We start from the raw sequence: 13,400 nt of genomic DNA, 5'->3' as shown, positions 1-13,400 counted from the left end.
CTATTTAGCGTTGTTCTAGGTAATGAAAAATGAAAATTCCAAGCGTACTATGGAAGCCCTGTAGCCTGCATCGCAAGAGCTATCTGCCAATGAGGCTGCAGCAGGTAGGCATAGCACACGTGTCTCTTCTGCTCACGCACACACTTCTTTGTCCCATCGGACTAACAAAACCCAAGTTCAAAGGAAAATAATTAAGAATTTCGAGATAGCAGCTGCATAAGTCACCTGCCCATGAAGTATCTAGTCTTAGTGAAAAGAATTTGGATGTGCTGGGACAATTAATCAAGGAAAATCAAGGAGGAAAAAATGTTCAGATGGGTTTCCAAAATAAAAGAGTCAGGGCAGACTTGGGCATACCTGCCTTCATTGTGCTTTTCTGTCTAACACTGGCTACACTGGCAGCTTATTGACTGAACTGCCCAGGAACCAAGAGTCTCAGGGTCCCTGCCAGCTCTGTGCACTGCACTTGCTCACCTCGCTCAGAAATTCTGGGAGCTTGGTCCCCAGCGCCGTACGAGCCTTACTTACCTCCGGGCTTCTGGGAGGAAACACAGAATAAGAATGGGAATTTTCTGCGGGGCACTTTTAGCTTTCACCCCAGGCTCCTTCCATCTTGTCTAAGAATGCCTGCTTGGACTGGCTTTAGAAGCAAACATTCAGATAAAGCGTGAAACTCCACTCACCTTTCCTTCCTGAGTTACCCTGGCTCACGGGCTTATCGGTGACTGAACCTTGGGTGAGAGGGGAAACAAAAACACAGACATTCAGAATGCATCGCGGTTGGTTTCTTTCAAAGAGTTGGTAAAGCCTGATGTTATGAGCATGTGGTTATGTATATATATATATTGTATACACATCTAGGAACATTATATACAAAGTGAGTACATACGTACATGTGACTGGGGTTTGTTTAACATCAATGTCACTGATATCACAGCGCTGTTGAGATGAACAATGATTTCCAGGCTCCCTGGCAATGGTCTTGACCAGATTTTTACAAAATTCCACACATCCACATAACTCCTTTGTTGAACATTCCACTGACTGCCCCTCACCTCCACTTCCCACCAACTCCATGTTCTGAGCCCTATCCAGCCAGGGGGGCCAACTGAAAAGAAAACCCCTCTCACTGCAAATGCAATGATTGACATCCCTTGCTGGTTAGGGCAGGAAATCGGCGATTTTCCATCTGTATTAAGTAGAAAATTGTTGGCCCAATTGTAATGAATGGGCCAAAATAGTCTGAGGCATGGAAACAATTTTCTAGATGCAGCGTGTTCCTCAAGGAGGGGGCAGTCTGGGGGTTTGGCCAAACGCTTTGCCCTGCATGTGCTTGGATGCCCTGTGCCGCCATCCGACGGTCCTGACCCTGTTGCACCTGCCTTTCCCATGACACCCAACCCCGCACACGCAGGGCACAGCCAGGGACCCTGAGACTCTTGGTTCCTGGGAAGTTCAGTCAATAAGCTACCAGTGTAGCCAGGCACACCAGGGCATCTGTGGAAGTCCCCGCGACAAAAGAGAAGAAACCCATCCCAATCCATATCCAGCCCCTTCTCCGTATACTAGCTTTGGGAGAATTCAATTATATTTCCCTGCATGACTTGTTTCTAGCACATTTGTTTGCTTTAAATGAAACTTTCCAGGTCATTTGCAAGGAGGCCTCATTCCTCCCCCTCCCCACACCAACCCCAATTAAGGTTTCCAGTTTCCATGTAAACCACAAATAAAGTAAACTTTCCTTTTTGGCCTGCAAATTTTGGTTTCCTAATGTAGATACTTACTGCCCTTTCCACTCACTTTTCCCCTTATATAGCAGGGCTGGTTGAAAAATGAATAAATTTGGGGAAAAAAGGAAAACGTTAGGACAGCAGGACCGCCTTTGGAATTTCCCAGAGGTTTCTGAATAATGTTTTATACTTTGCTTGCACTTAAAAATTAAAAATAAGTAAATAAATAAAATCTCATATACACAGATTACAGAGAAATAGGAAGCAGCTGGTGGATGGGATAGGCTTTTTTTTTTTGTTAACGTGGGCTGAGCTGCATAGTGAATTAAGGGAGTGTCTTGAAGCCCCTTTCCATCTGAATGGAAGTGTGAAATGTGAAGCTTGCCTAAATCCGTAATGTACAATCCCACAAAACTGACCTAAGAACAAAATTTCTCCATGCCTATGAAGTTGGAAATAAAAAGGACTTAATTTTTCCTACGGACTCCACCCAGAGGGTTGTTATAAAGCAGTGGTTCCCTAACTTGTCTCATCATGAGAACCACCTGAGAAGCTTCCTAAACATGTGGGCTCCAAGTCTCCATGACCGCTGGATCCGAATACGGAAGGAGAAGCCTCGACACCTGGGTTCTTTTTGAATTTCCCAGGCACTGCTGATGACAGCCAGATTTGAGGGCCGCGGTTATGAATGTTTTCCATCACCATACATTACATTTTTCAGGGGTTGCAAACATATGGCAACGTAGACCACCACTCTCCTCTCCCGCGCCCGTGAAAGACATCATTAATTGGTTGTCACAGCCTTTGATGTTGAACTCCAACGCAGTCTTGAAATTTATCTCAATAAAGTGTGCACCCAGGGCCACTAGCAACCAAGAGCACACAAGCTACAAACTTATATGCCATGCTCTCTAGAGGTTATGGCCGATGCTTGAGAAAAGAGCATTGAACCAGAAACTTGAACTCAAAATAAATAGATCCATACACACAGACATATACTGACCCTATCACCCAGCTGACAACAGAGCAAGCATGTTTGGGTAGACTCCTCCCTGACCTGGAAGAGTGCTCATAACCACCACCAATCTTTCAAAAGTGCACCCACAAGATTCAGGAGACCAGCCAAGGGGTCTCTCTCCAACCCTTTTCTTTCTTCCCGCCCTTCCCTACGGTACCTGAACATACAGGAGTTTTATTCTGCACAGAAGAGCCACTGATGGGCTTCCCATCTGGGGTGACACACCAGCAGTACCCCGTGTAAGTATGGCACTGCACCTGTTCGGGGAAGTGGGAAGGGGAAAAGAACCGTAAGTCTTGGGTCACAGTATCCACAGTCACCTCCCACCTCCTTCAAAGCATCCCCAGCATAGCGGAGAACCCCTTCCACCTCTCGCCCAGCATCCCTCCCCCGAGTGTCCCTTGAAGTCTGGCCAGACAACATTGATTACATTTTCTGTGTGACCCCCAGGAGCAACCATAGCAATTTACTGTTTCCTTATGACATTTAATGCTTAATCTCTTATACCGTACTCGGATACGTCCGCTGTGTATCCCACCCATTTGTAAAAAATTGATTGGTGAACTAATTTGGCAAGTACAAGTTAGAATGTCACCACTGTAGGTTGACATGACCCTTCTTTAAGAAGGAGAGACGAGGGAAAAGCTTTTCTTCTTTCTCTAGCTTTGCCCAGCATCCGTTCCTATAGTCAGCCTGCTTATTGATCACATGGCTTTCTTGAGAAAAGGGCCCATGCGATGGGGTTAAGGTAAAAACAAGGCCCCTTGTGCCTGCAGATTCTAGTTCTAGATGCCCTGCTGCACCACTGTGTGATCTTCCTCAAGTCTCCGTGATCCTGTCCACACTGCCTGGGAATAGTAAATAAGAATGAGGCTTTTGGCTTCATTCGGAGTAACTCTCCTTTGTCTCTCAATAGCTGTCATTCTGTCCACGTCCTCCACCCCACCCCACCATCCTTTTCCCACCCACTTTCTACACAAATCAGGGCATCATTCCCCTGCATAAAACCCCTCGATGACTGGCCATCTTACTCAGGATGGAGATGATGCTGATTTGCACGAGCTTGAGGGCCCCCATGATCTGCCCCCTGCCTATCCCCACAGCCTCATTCTACTCCCAGGTCTCCACACCCCCCATTCCAGCCACAAGCTGGAACGAGCCTTTGAGCCTTTGCGGCTCACAAACACATCCTAGTGTCTCATGATTCTGAACTTTTGTTTGCTCCAACTCGTCAGTCTGCCCAGAATACCATTCCCCAACCCATCCCAGCACACTCCCAGACCCTCTGTCTTCCCACCCCATTCACGATACATCTTCTCCTTAAAGAGGTCCCAGCCTCCCCACCTCCTCTCCCTCCTTCCTCCAACCCTCTACACACCCTGGTTCCCCAAATTCAGAGCCCTTATTACAATGAGCTTAACTGTTGATCTGTCTAGTCTATCTCCCCCATTAGACTGTGACCTCCCTAAGGCAAGGGACTGAATATTGGCTATTTCTCTATTCCAAGCATCTAGCACAATGCCTGACGTTTATTGTTAGGCATTTGATGAGTTGAATAAATGCATGAATTATCATATTTCCTAAATTCTTGGTCTCCATCCATTCTAAAAAATATAACAACAATTTAAACAGCCCTGCCACATTAAATGTAGACCTCAATTACAAGATGTGTGCCAATTGTACAGGCATTAAATTGTGCGGAAAAGGTGCCTCTTGGGATCAAGGACACATTAGAATTGAGGATAGACAATAACAGCATACAAATCAAGTGGTGAGGGATACAAGGGGTACAGGGGTAAAGGAGAGATTTGACAGCCTGGGTAAAATCCAGAAGTTATCAGCAAGACAGAAAAGCTACAGAAAAGGCCTCTGCTCTTGTGTGGGTACCAATCATCTCAGTTTTCCCCAAAACTAGTTGCTTCATTGAGACCTACCCATAGAAATCAGGATAAGAACAAGACGTAGCTACGGCATCTTGTTCCTACCAGTAAAAAATGAGCATTTTTATTTACCTCTACTGTCCATGCAGGGAAACTGTAATCCATGCCTTTACCCCAGGACCATGTTTCACTCCTGCTTCCTCTCGTGGAGACAATCCATAAACCCCATGGCCATGGTTCCTACCCCAGATGCTCACCCAAGATCAATGTCCTAAGGCAGGTTAGTGCTACCTTCTGAGGAAGCCTAAGGGTGGAATGGAAAGAAACCCAGACAGACCTGGGTTTGAATCCTGATCCAGCCAGTTACGAACTGGCATGTTACTTAGCTCTCTGAGCCCCATCTATAAAATGGGGATAACAGCGCCAAACCTGAAGGGCTCTGACAATGAAAACAGTGTGAGTCCAGTGCCTGGCACAGGCCGGTGGCCGGATACAGGATGGCTGCGGCAATGATTGCTCTCGGCTGTGTCAGAAACACCCAGCAAGCCGGCCTCCTAGCGGGCCAGAGCTCCCCTGGGAACCCCCAGAGGTTCAGGTGGGAAGTACTGCTGGAAACCTGGGAGTTCGCCCCTTCAGATTCTGTCCGGCCCAAAGGGGATGGCTCCAAGGTATGACTCCTTGCCAGTGGCAGCATTTTAATGGGGCCTGGCTTGCTGCTTCTTCCTCCTTGGCCAATAATCACCTCTGGGGAAACCTGTCCCTGGGGCCAGGTGGCCACGCCGACTCACCCCCGGGGCCCTTGGCTCCCACGGCCAAGGCCAGCCTCCCTTTCCGTGAGGATGGTACCCCACCCGAGTCCAGCTCCGAGGCTGCACAGAGCGCCCCTCCTCCTGGGCCTGCAGAGTCCCAGCCAAAGCTGCTGGGGACAGAAGCGCACGCCTGAGGAAGAGACTGAGCCCAAAGCTTTGTTTGGGGGGATTTAATCTGACCTCGCAGCTCAGAAGGTCCCAAGGGCCACATGCTCACTGAGAGCGCCCATTGCATCCGTATGGGCTCGGGGACACCGCCTCCCAGCCCCCAGCCAGGCCCACAGGCCCAAACACGGGCCCTTTCTCCCCAGGGCCCTCGGCATTTTCCTCAGACCAGGCTCCAAGGAACAGACTCCAGATGACAAAATCCTCAGGCTTAAAGCTGCTTCCAAGTCCTTTAGCATTTTATAACTGGAATTGAATGAGGAATTGTTGCCATGTTCCTCTGAGGCTTGGAATCCACCGCTACGGGCACACCTGTCCCAGGTGTGCTGCAGGAGAAGGAACAACAGTGAACAAAAGAAGACCCAGAGGACCCAGGCAGGGTCTCTGCCTGCAGGAAGTGCTGGGAGTGCTCAGCAAGGTCACTTCCCTTTGCTGAAGGAGCCCTGAGTGAATGGACCCATGGTTCTCAATTGAGAGGTTGTTTGTAAGTTGGCTTGGGGAGTTTCCAAGATGTCTTCTTGAAGAAAAAGAAGTTACATGGAGACGGAAAGCAATGGTCACTGAGTCAGACTGCAGCCCACCTTCCTTAACTGACCAGCCCTGCCACTTCATTTTAACTGAACCACTGAACTTTCCAGCCCTCTGCAGCCTTGGAAAGGTTCGCAGTCAAACCAAGCTTCAGCCTGTCCATGACTATTTAAAAAGGGGGAGATAATAATACCTACCTCACTCAGTTGCTGGGAGGATTAAACTAGATAATGTAAATAAAGCACTCAGTTCACATGGTAAGTGCCCAGTTAAACTTAGCTATTTATTTTTATTATCATTATGTTATTTTTTAGCCAACTCTCTGTACACTCAAAAAAAGCACAGCTAGATTCTCCGGTAGAAACTAAAGAACATTCTATTCTGACCAGCCCCAAGGGAAGGGGAGATCTGAAATCAGCAAAAAGTGTGAACAAGTTTGAGTAAAGGAAGGGGAAGCTTGTTTTCATGTAGAAATAGTTCTGTTACTGTCAGATGAGACAAGTCAGGTTTCTTGCCGAAAAGCGATCAGGATGTAAATTCTATAGCATTGATGGTTTCTATATACATGATCAAGAGGTAAATCCTACCTAGTTTCACCTTCTCCCTTGCAAATGTATTTATTCTTTTAAATTAGTAAGTAATCCCCTTTGCTCTATCTCTGCCCCACAGCCCACACACCAGGCTCAAATTAATCAACTCTCAGAATTAATCTATGTGAAAAGCATGGGCCAAGAGGAACTGACAAGGCAATTGACTATTTCTAGTGTCTAGCATCTAGTGCAGTTCTCAAATCTCAGGGTTGTTCTATCCACAAAGGTACAGATACAAACCATGGCGTTTGTTCCTACCCCACTCTGGAATATTCTGGCAAGGCTAAAAGGTAAATTGATGGGTCTTCCTTAACAGACAAAAGTGTTTTTACATCAACCTAAGTGAGGTTACTCTCTGGTTATACTGTAACTACACTGTGCATATATATCTGGTACTCCTAAAGGTGCTTTAAAAACAGTGTATTCTTAGGTAGGTAAATTTCACCTCTGACTCATATACTTAAATATTTTTGGCAAGAAGCCCTTTGTAAAAACAGCCCAGCGGTGTACTTCAGGTCAACCTTTCTGTCCAAATTAAGGCAAATCTGAAATTATTACCTAATTATACATTAGGTCAACTTGTGGACACCTGGAAGAATGCGGGAGGCTAGCACTCCCAGTGAGTGCAGTTGAGTGACTGATGAGCAGAGAAGAACAGAGCAAACACCAGCTCACAGGGCAAAGCCAATGGGGCTTTGGAGGAAAGCCAATGGAGGAAAGAAGGAGAAAAGCAAGGGAGACAATGGACCATGCAGAGAGACAAGGATCACTCAGGTGCCACGCCCCAAATGGAAAACAACACCTTCTACATTTACAATGACTTTTCAATCACCACCGCGACAGACACATTCTCTCTTTTGGGTCTCAAGGTCACCCAGTGTGCAAACCCTTCCTAGGAGGTACAGGGAGCAGAGGTTATTTGTTCAAATGTTACAGCCAGTTCATAACAGCACAGGAATTCAGATACCGATCTCCAAGCTCTCATAAAATGTCAGAATTGACAGAACTGGAAAAAGCCTTAGGGATCACCAGTCTCATCCAAATGCTTTACAAATGAGGAAACTGAGACCCAGAGACAACAGAGGTAGCATGATGGCCAGGACTTAGTCCTGGCAGACAGAAGTCCCCCCAGACCTGGAAGGGAGATGAAGAAAGGCCTGGGTCCCAGTGCTGGTGTCTGAGGGAACTGTCTTTGTGCCCTGTAATTCTCTGGCAGATGGAACTCTTTTGGGGGAGAGGGAGAGGAGGTAAGATATTCAAATCAAGAGTCTTTTGCTCCAGTTTGAGTGAGAGGCCATATCTGCAGTAATTTGGACGATAGCATGAGGGCCTCTGCTGTGCCCCCTGGCCAGCCTGCTTTCTTCTAGCTGTTCTTGGGGGGCTTCTCGGACAGGGGTCAGACCTTGCATCCTAAAGTAGCTTCTTTGTTGTTGGACTTTTGTTGTTTTTCCTACCAGCTTCCCTAGGAGAACAGTCTCCCTTGCGTGTGCCCACTTCCTTCCCTTCTACTGGAATGTGAAGCTGCTCTTCCTCCACCTTTACGTCTGTCACTTTGATACAGTGATGAATACAGTTGGTGTCCTATTGGGTGTGACTAGGAATTATTGGAGATGAAAGGGTTCTCTAGCCAAATAACTTTGGAATATTGGGTCAAATAAAATTAAAAGATTTCTTGACTGCAGAACTTCTCAGAGCCTTAAATCAGTTCATGATTCAGCCCTAAGAGGAAGATATCATTTGCAGCAATTCATAAACTCAATTAACTGTGGGACCCTCCCTTAACTTTGTGTGGGTGAAACCGAATCCCCCTAACACTGAGTTTATTATTTTTAACCTCTCTATCTAAAGCATTATTCCCTTTCTTGTCCCACCCTTGTTCCCCTCAGGATTGAGGAGTACCAAAGAAAAGGGGGAAACCAAGCAGGACCCTGTGGGGCCCTTCCGGGTACCAAAGCCCCATTTCTTATTTGTAGAAAACTACACTAAACTAAAGGCTTTAGCCTCCTAGGCCTTCCCTGAGTTCCAAAGAGCAGACTCAAGCAGTTACTAATTAGGGAAGTGAGAGAGTACAGAAACAAAGGAAAAGCAGTCAAGCAAGAAAAGTAATGATAGCTTAAACAATACTTCAATGATTGTAAAACAGAGTGCTAGTTCCTCCTCAAGGGATATACATAACAATCTGACACAAATCTTTGAGTTGTTCTTCAGAAACTAAGACCCCTCCACCCAGGTGGAGGATGGTGACTACAAGCTGAATAGAAGCATGTGGACCGAAGACTGGTTGGAACCAGAAAGTTGCTGATTAAGATCCTGAAGCATCACCCTGTTACCTCACCACCAACCAATCAGAAGAAATTCCATGAGCTGCAAGCCTCACCCCAAATGTTGCCTTTAAAAACCCTTCCCTGAAAGCTGTCAGGGAGTTCAGGTCTTTTGAGCATGAGTTGCCCATTCTCTTTGCTTGGCACCCTGCAATAAATGCTCTACTTTCCTTCACCATAACCTGGTGTCAGTGGATTGGCTTTGCTGCACAGGGGTGAGGGCAAATGGACCCAAGTTTGGTTTGGTAACACAGGGAGCATTCCATGGTAGTACTAGTGTTTTCTGAAACATGATTTTTTTCAAAAAAAGGAAAAAAGAAAGAAAAAGGAAACAAAAAGCAGTATAATGAAGTGCAGGGCCTTGCTATATTTCTCTGCTTTTCCCAGTCATACTTTCTCACTATCCAGGTATCAGGCTTTCATTTAGTTTACTCTTTTTTGAAACAATTTCCCTCTGCCAAATCCCCACCTCCTTTTCTGTAATGCTTTCTCATGCTCTATCTATTAAGAAATCCATCCTGAATTGCCTTAGACCTTCATTGACAACTGGGATCCCCTCCAAGGCACCTCTACTCTGTGGCTACATCACCCCATTCCCACCCCTTTTCTTTGCACTTCTTTTGTAAAATAGAAAAATGTGAACCATATGCAAAGGGACAGGCTTGATTCAGCATTCTTCTAGCAACTACCAAACTTGTAATGAAATGACTACTATCATGTACAGGAACATTTCCTAGTGGGAAAAAGTTAAACTAAAAGCAGAAGGCATGTGGCTATTTCTCTAACTCTCCTTGGCAGTGGGAGTATGAGACCTTTTTTTTTTTCTTTATAATCTTCCAGTTGCTCCAAATCGCTTAGTAGGTTTTTCAGATTAAGCTAATGCACAGTGATAGTTAAGCATCTTGCAGTAGATCCACCCAATAACTTTGTTTCAGGGCAGTATTTTTAGCAGGCACATTTTCCTTTTGTCTGCATACTCTATAGGACCTCTAAGAAATTGTTTTTCCACGGGTGCCTGAGTCCCTGGGCCATCTGAGGTTGCCATTCATCCCCCTAGAACCTCTCTCTCCATCGGAAGCTGCAGGAGAACATTGTTTATTGCGTTCACAGTAAGATTTACCTGGAGCACTTATAAAAACAGATTCCTGGGCCCCACCCACAGAATTTCTGGATTCATTAGTTCTGGGGTCATCTGGATAACATGCATTTCTAATAAGTCCCCAAGTGATGCTGCTGCTGGTTCAGGGACCACACTCCAAGAACCAGTGTTTTAAAAGACACTTCGTCACTCCATCCTTTCTGGCATTTATCCTGAACTACTCAAGAAACAAATACTTTTCTAGGTGGGAATTTGGGAGCAAGGGGCCTTGGGACAATACTTCTCTCCAAAGTTTTCCGGTTCCAGTTGTTCTGATGACATGTGGTCTTTTAATTCATGGATCTAGTGATTCGTGGCATTAAATCTTCTGGGTAATTTCACACATGGAAGAAAGTTTGATTGCAGTGAGACGAGCAGGGGAGACAGGAGGGATGGTGTAATCCTTTTGGTCTGGCTAGCATGAGCTGTTTCTCCCTCTGGTTAGAAGAGGTTATCCCACAAACGTCCCCCTCATCTTTAGTCAGGTCTGGCTGAGAAGCAACAGGATGCAGAAGAAAAAACATGGCTTTGGAGTCAAAATGAGCTGGGTTTAAATACCACCTCTGTGTAACTTTGGCAAAGTCACTTAACCTCTCTGAGGCTATTTATGAAATAAGGCTAATGGTGCCTACCTTGAAGGTAACTGAGAAGACAAAATGAGACAAGATTCATAAAGCATCTAAAATAGTGTCAGGTGTAGAGTATGTACTCAGCACAAGCAGATTTCATCCCTTTCCCCTTCCATTTTACAGAGAGGATGTAGGTTGTAGCTTCAAAGCACTGCTATTCTTGCTGGCTGTAGACACTGTCTCCTGCTCTATGCCAAGTCTAGGGAGGACTGTCTGCTGGGGAATGAGGGATTTTCCTTTTAGAGTATTTGCCTCGTCCTCCAGATTTTAATGGAGAAGATGCAAGGAAGGAAGATAATCCCTCAATTTCAAATCCTCCTAAATGTGGGAGTCCTTGCTGACTATGTTTTTTATGAGTCGATGGTGTAATGTGGCTGCCAATGTGATATTAGTCAAGCAGTAGTGTGTTTAGATCAAGAGATAATCCCATTCTTCCCCAAGCTGTTTATGACCACATCTGAAATACTGTGTCCAGTTTGGGGAAGGACACTCTATAAGGGGCACCTTAGCAAACTGAATTAAGAGGAAAGAGGCCAGGAGGAAAGAGAGACATAAAACCCTGTGATATGGGAATGAGCGAGAGAACTAAAGATCTTTGCCAGGGTGAAAAGAAATATTTGTTGGCAATAAGACAGGATTTCACAAGGACATAATGGTGTCTGTCTTCAGATCTTTCTGTGGAAAGTGTGATTTCTGTGGATTCTGTAAGTTCCTTAGCTAGAATGGGGGTCATCTGTTGGAAATTACAACTTTCAAGTCAATGTAGGGAAGGAATTTCCAACTAAATTGTCCCAAAATGCATTATGTTGTCATTGGTGGTAATAAGTTTCCTGTCTTTGGTGGCAATCAAGCAGAAGATAGATGACTGCTTGGTGAGAGATTGTCCCTGGATGTGGTGGGGCAGGGAGAGGAAGGAGATGAACTAGATACATCTGAGGTCCCCTTTGACCCAAAAGTTCTGTGATTCTACAACTGTGCCCTAAGTTGAACTTTCGCTGGTTAAGAGTAAGGTGGAAATTTATGAACCGGTACCTAATTGTCAGTGTTAGGACCATTTTTCCAAATACATGATGAAAAACATTTTTTTGTATTTTCCAAAAAGTGTGAACACCATCCCCTCCAACACACACATAAAGGTATTTTTAAAAATCTTAGTGTTAGGGCTTCAGGGACACAAAGAACTTTATTTTCTTGACTTCTGCCCTCCGATTTGGTGCCTAGAATGGCCCAGGTTTTGTAAACAGCAAACATGACACCTCTTGTTCGTTCACTTCTATTTCCATTTCACGGGGAAGATATCAAATACGTTTTTACGTTTTAAAAATATCCAAAGGGAGGACCTTCAAGATGGCGGAGAAGTAAGATGTGAAGATCACCTTCCTCCCCACAAATACATCAAATATACATCTACACATGGAACAACTCCTACAGAACACCCACTGAACGCTGGCAGAAGACCTCAGACCTCCCAAAAGGCAAGAAACTCCCCACGTACCTGGGTAGGGCAAAAGAAAAAAGAAAAAACACAGACAAAAGAATAGGGACGGGACCTGTACCAGTGGGAGGGAGCTGTGAAGGAGGAAAGGTTTCCACACACTAGGAAGGCCCTTCGCGGGCGGAGACTGCGGGTAGCGGAGGGGGAAGCTTCGGAGCCGCGGAGGAGAGCGCAGTAACAGGGGTGCAGAGGGCAAAGCGGAGAGATTCCTGCACAGAAGATTGGTGCCCAGGTTGGCGGCGTGAACACAGCCTGAAGGGGCTAGTGCGCCACGGCTAGCCGGGAGGGAGTCTGGGAAAAACTCTGGAGCTGCCGGAGACAAGAGACTTTTTCTTGCCTCTTTGTTTCCTGGTGCGCGAGGAGAGGGGATTCAGAGCACCGCCTAAAAAGCTCCAGAGACGGGCATGAGACGCTAAGGCTGCTGCTGCAGCCACCAGGAAGCTGCAGCTTCTTTTTTTTTCAGTATAGATTTTAGCGCTTGTTATTATTGGTGGATTGGTTTTCTGGTTTGGTTGTTTTCTTCTTTCTTTCTTTTTTGTTTTTTTCTTTTCTTGTATTACTTTTTAATTTTTTTATTTTTAATAATTTTTTTATTTTAATAACTTTATTTTATTTATTTTTCTTTCTTTCTTTCTTTTTCTCCCTTTTCTTCTGAGCCGTGTGGCTGACAGGGTCTTGGTGCTCTGGCTGGGTGTCAGGCCTGAGCCTCTGAGGTGGGAGAGCCGAGATCAGGACATTGGTCCACCAGAGACCTCCCAGTCCCACGTAATGTCAAATGGCGAAAGCTCTCCCAGAGTTCTCCATCTCAACGCTAAGACTCAGCTCCACTCAACGACCAGCAAGCTACAGTGCTGGACACCCTATGCCAAACAACTAGCAAGACAGGAACACAACCTCACCCATTAGCAGAGAGGCTGCCTAAAATCATAGTAAGTTCACAGACACCCCAAAACACACCACCGGACTCGGTCCTGCCCACCAGAAAGACAAAATCCAGCTTCATCCACCAGAACACAGGCAGCAGTCCCCTCCACCAGGAAGCCTACACAATCCACTGAACCAACCTTACCCACTGGGGGCAGACACCAAAAACAACG

The 13,400-nt window shown here is 45.8% G+C and overlaps 1 protein-coding gene across 1 annotated transcript in view; it reads right to left on the bottom strand.

The window, feature by feature from the left end:
• Positions 1–13,400, bottom strand: part of SMOC1 (SPARC related modular calcium binding 1) — a 141,415-nt gene that overhangs the window by 43,133 nt on the left and 84,882 nt on the right. Inside the window, exons 4-5 of the mRNA XM_028496100.1 lie at positions 2,906–3,005; positions 684–731 (exon numbers count right to left, since the gene is read on the bottom strand). Coding sequence (XP_028351901.1) covers positions 684–731; positions 2,906–3,005 — 148 coding nt within the window. The remainder of the gene's footprint in view (positions 1–683; positions 732–2,905; positions 3,006–13,400) is intronic.

The sequence above is a fragment of the Physeter macrocephalus genome, chromosome 11 (genome assembly GCF_002837175.3).
Source record: "Physeter macrocephalus isolate SW-GA chromosome 11, ASM283717v5, whole genome shotgun sequence".
Lineage (NCBI taxonomy): Eukaryota > Metazoa > Chordata > Mammalia > Artiodactyla > Physeteridae > Physeter > Physeter macrocephalus.
The sequence above is the reverse complement of the archived record's forward strand: the minus strand, read 5'-3'. Positions and strand labels throughout refer to the sequence as shown.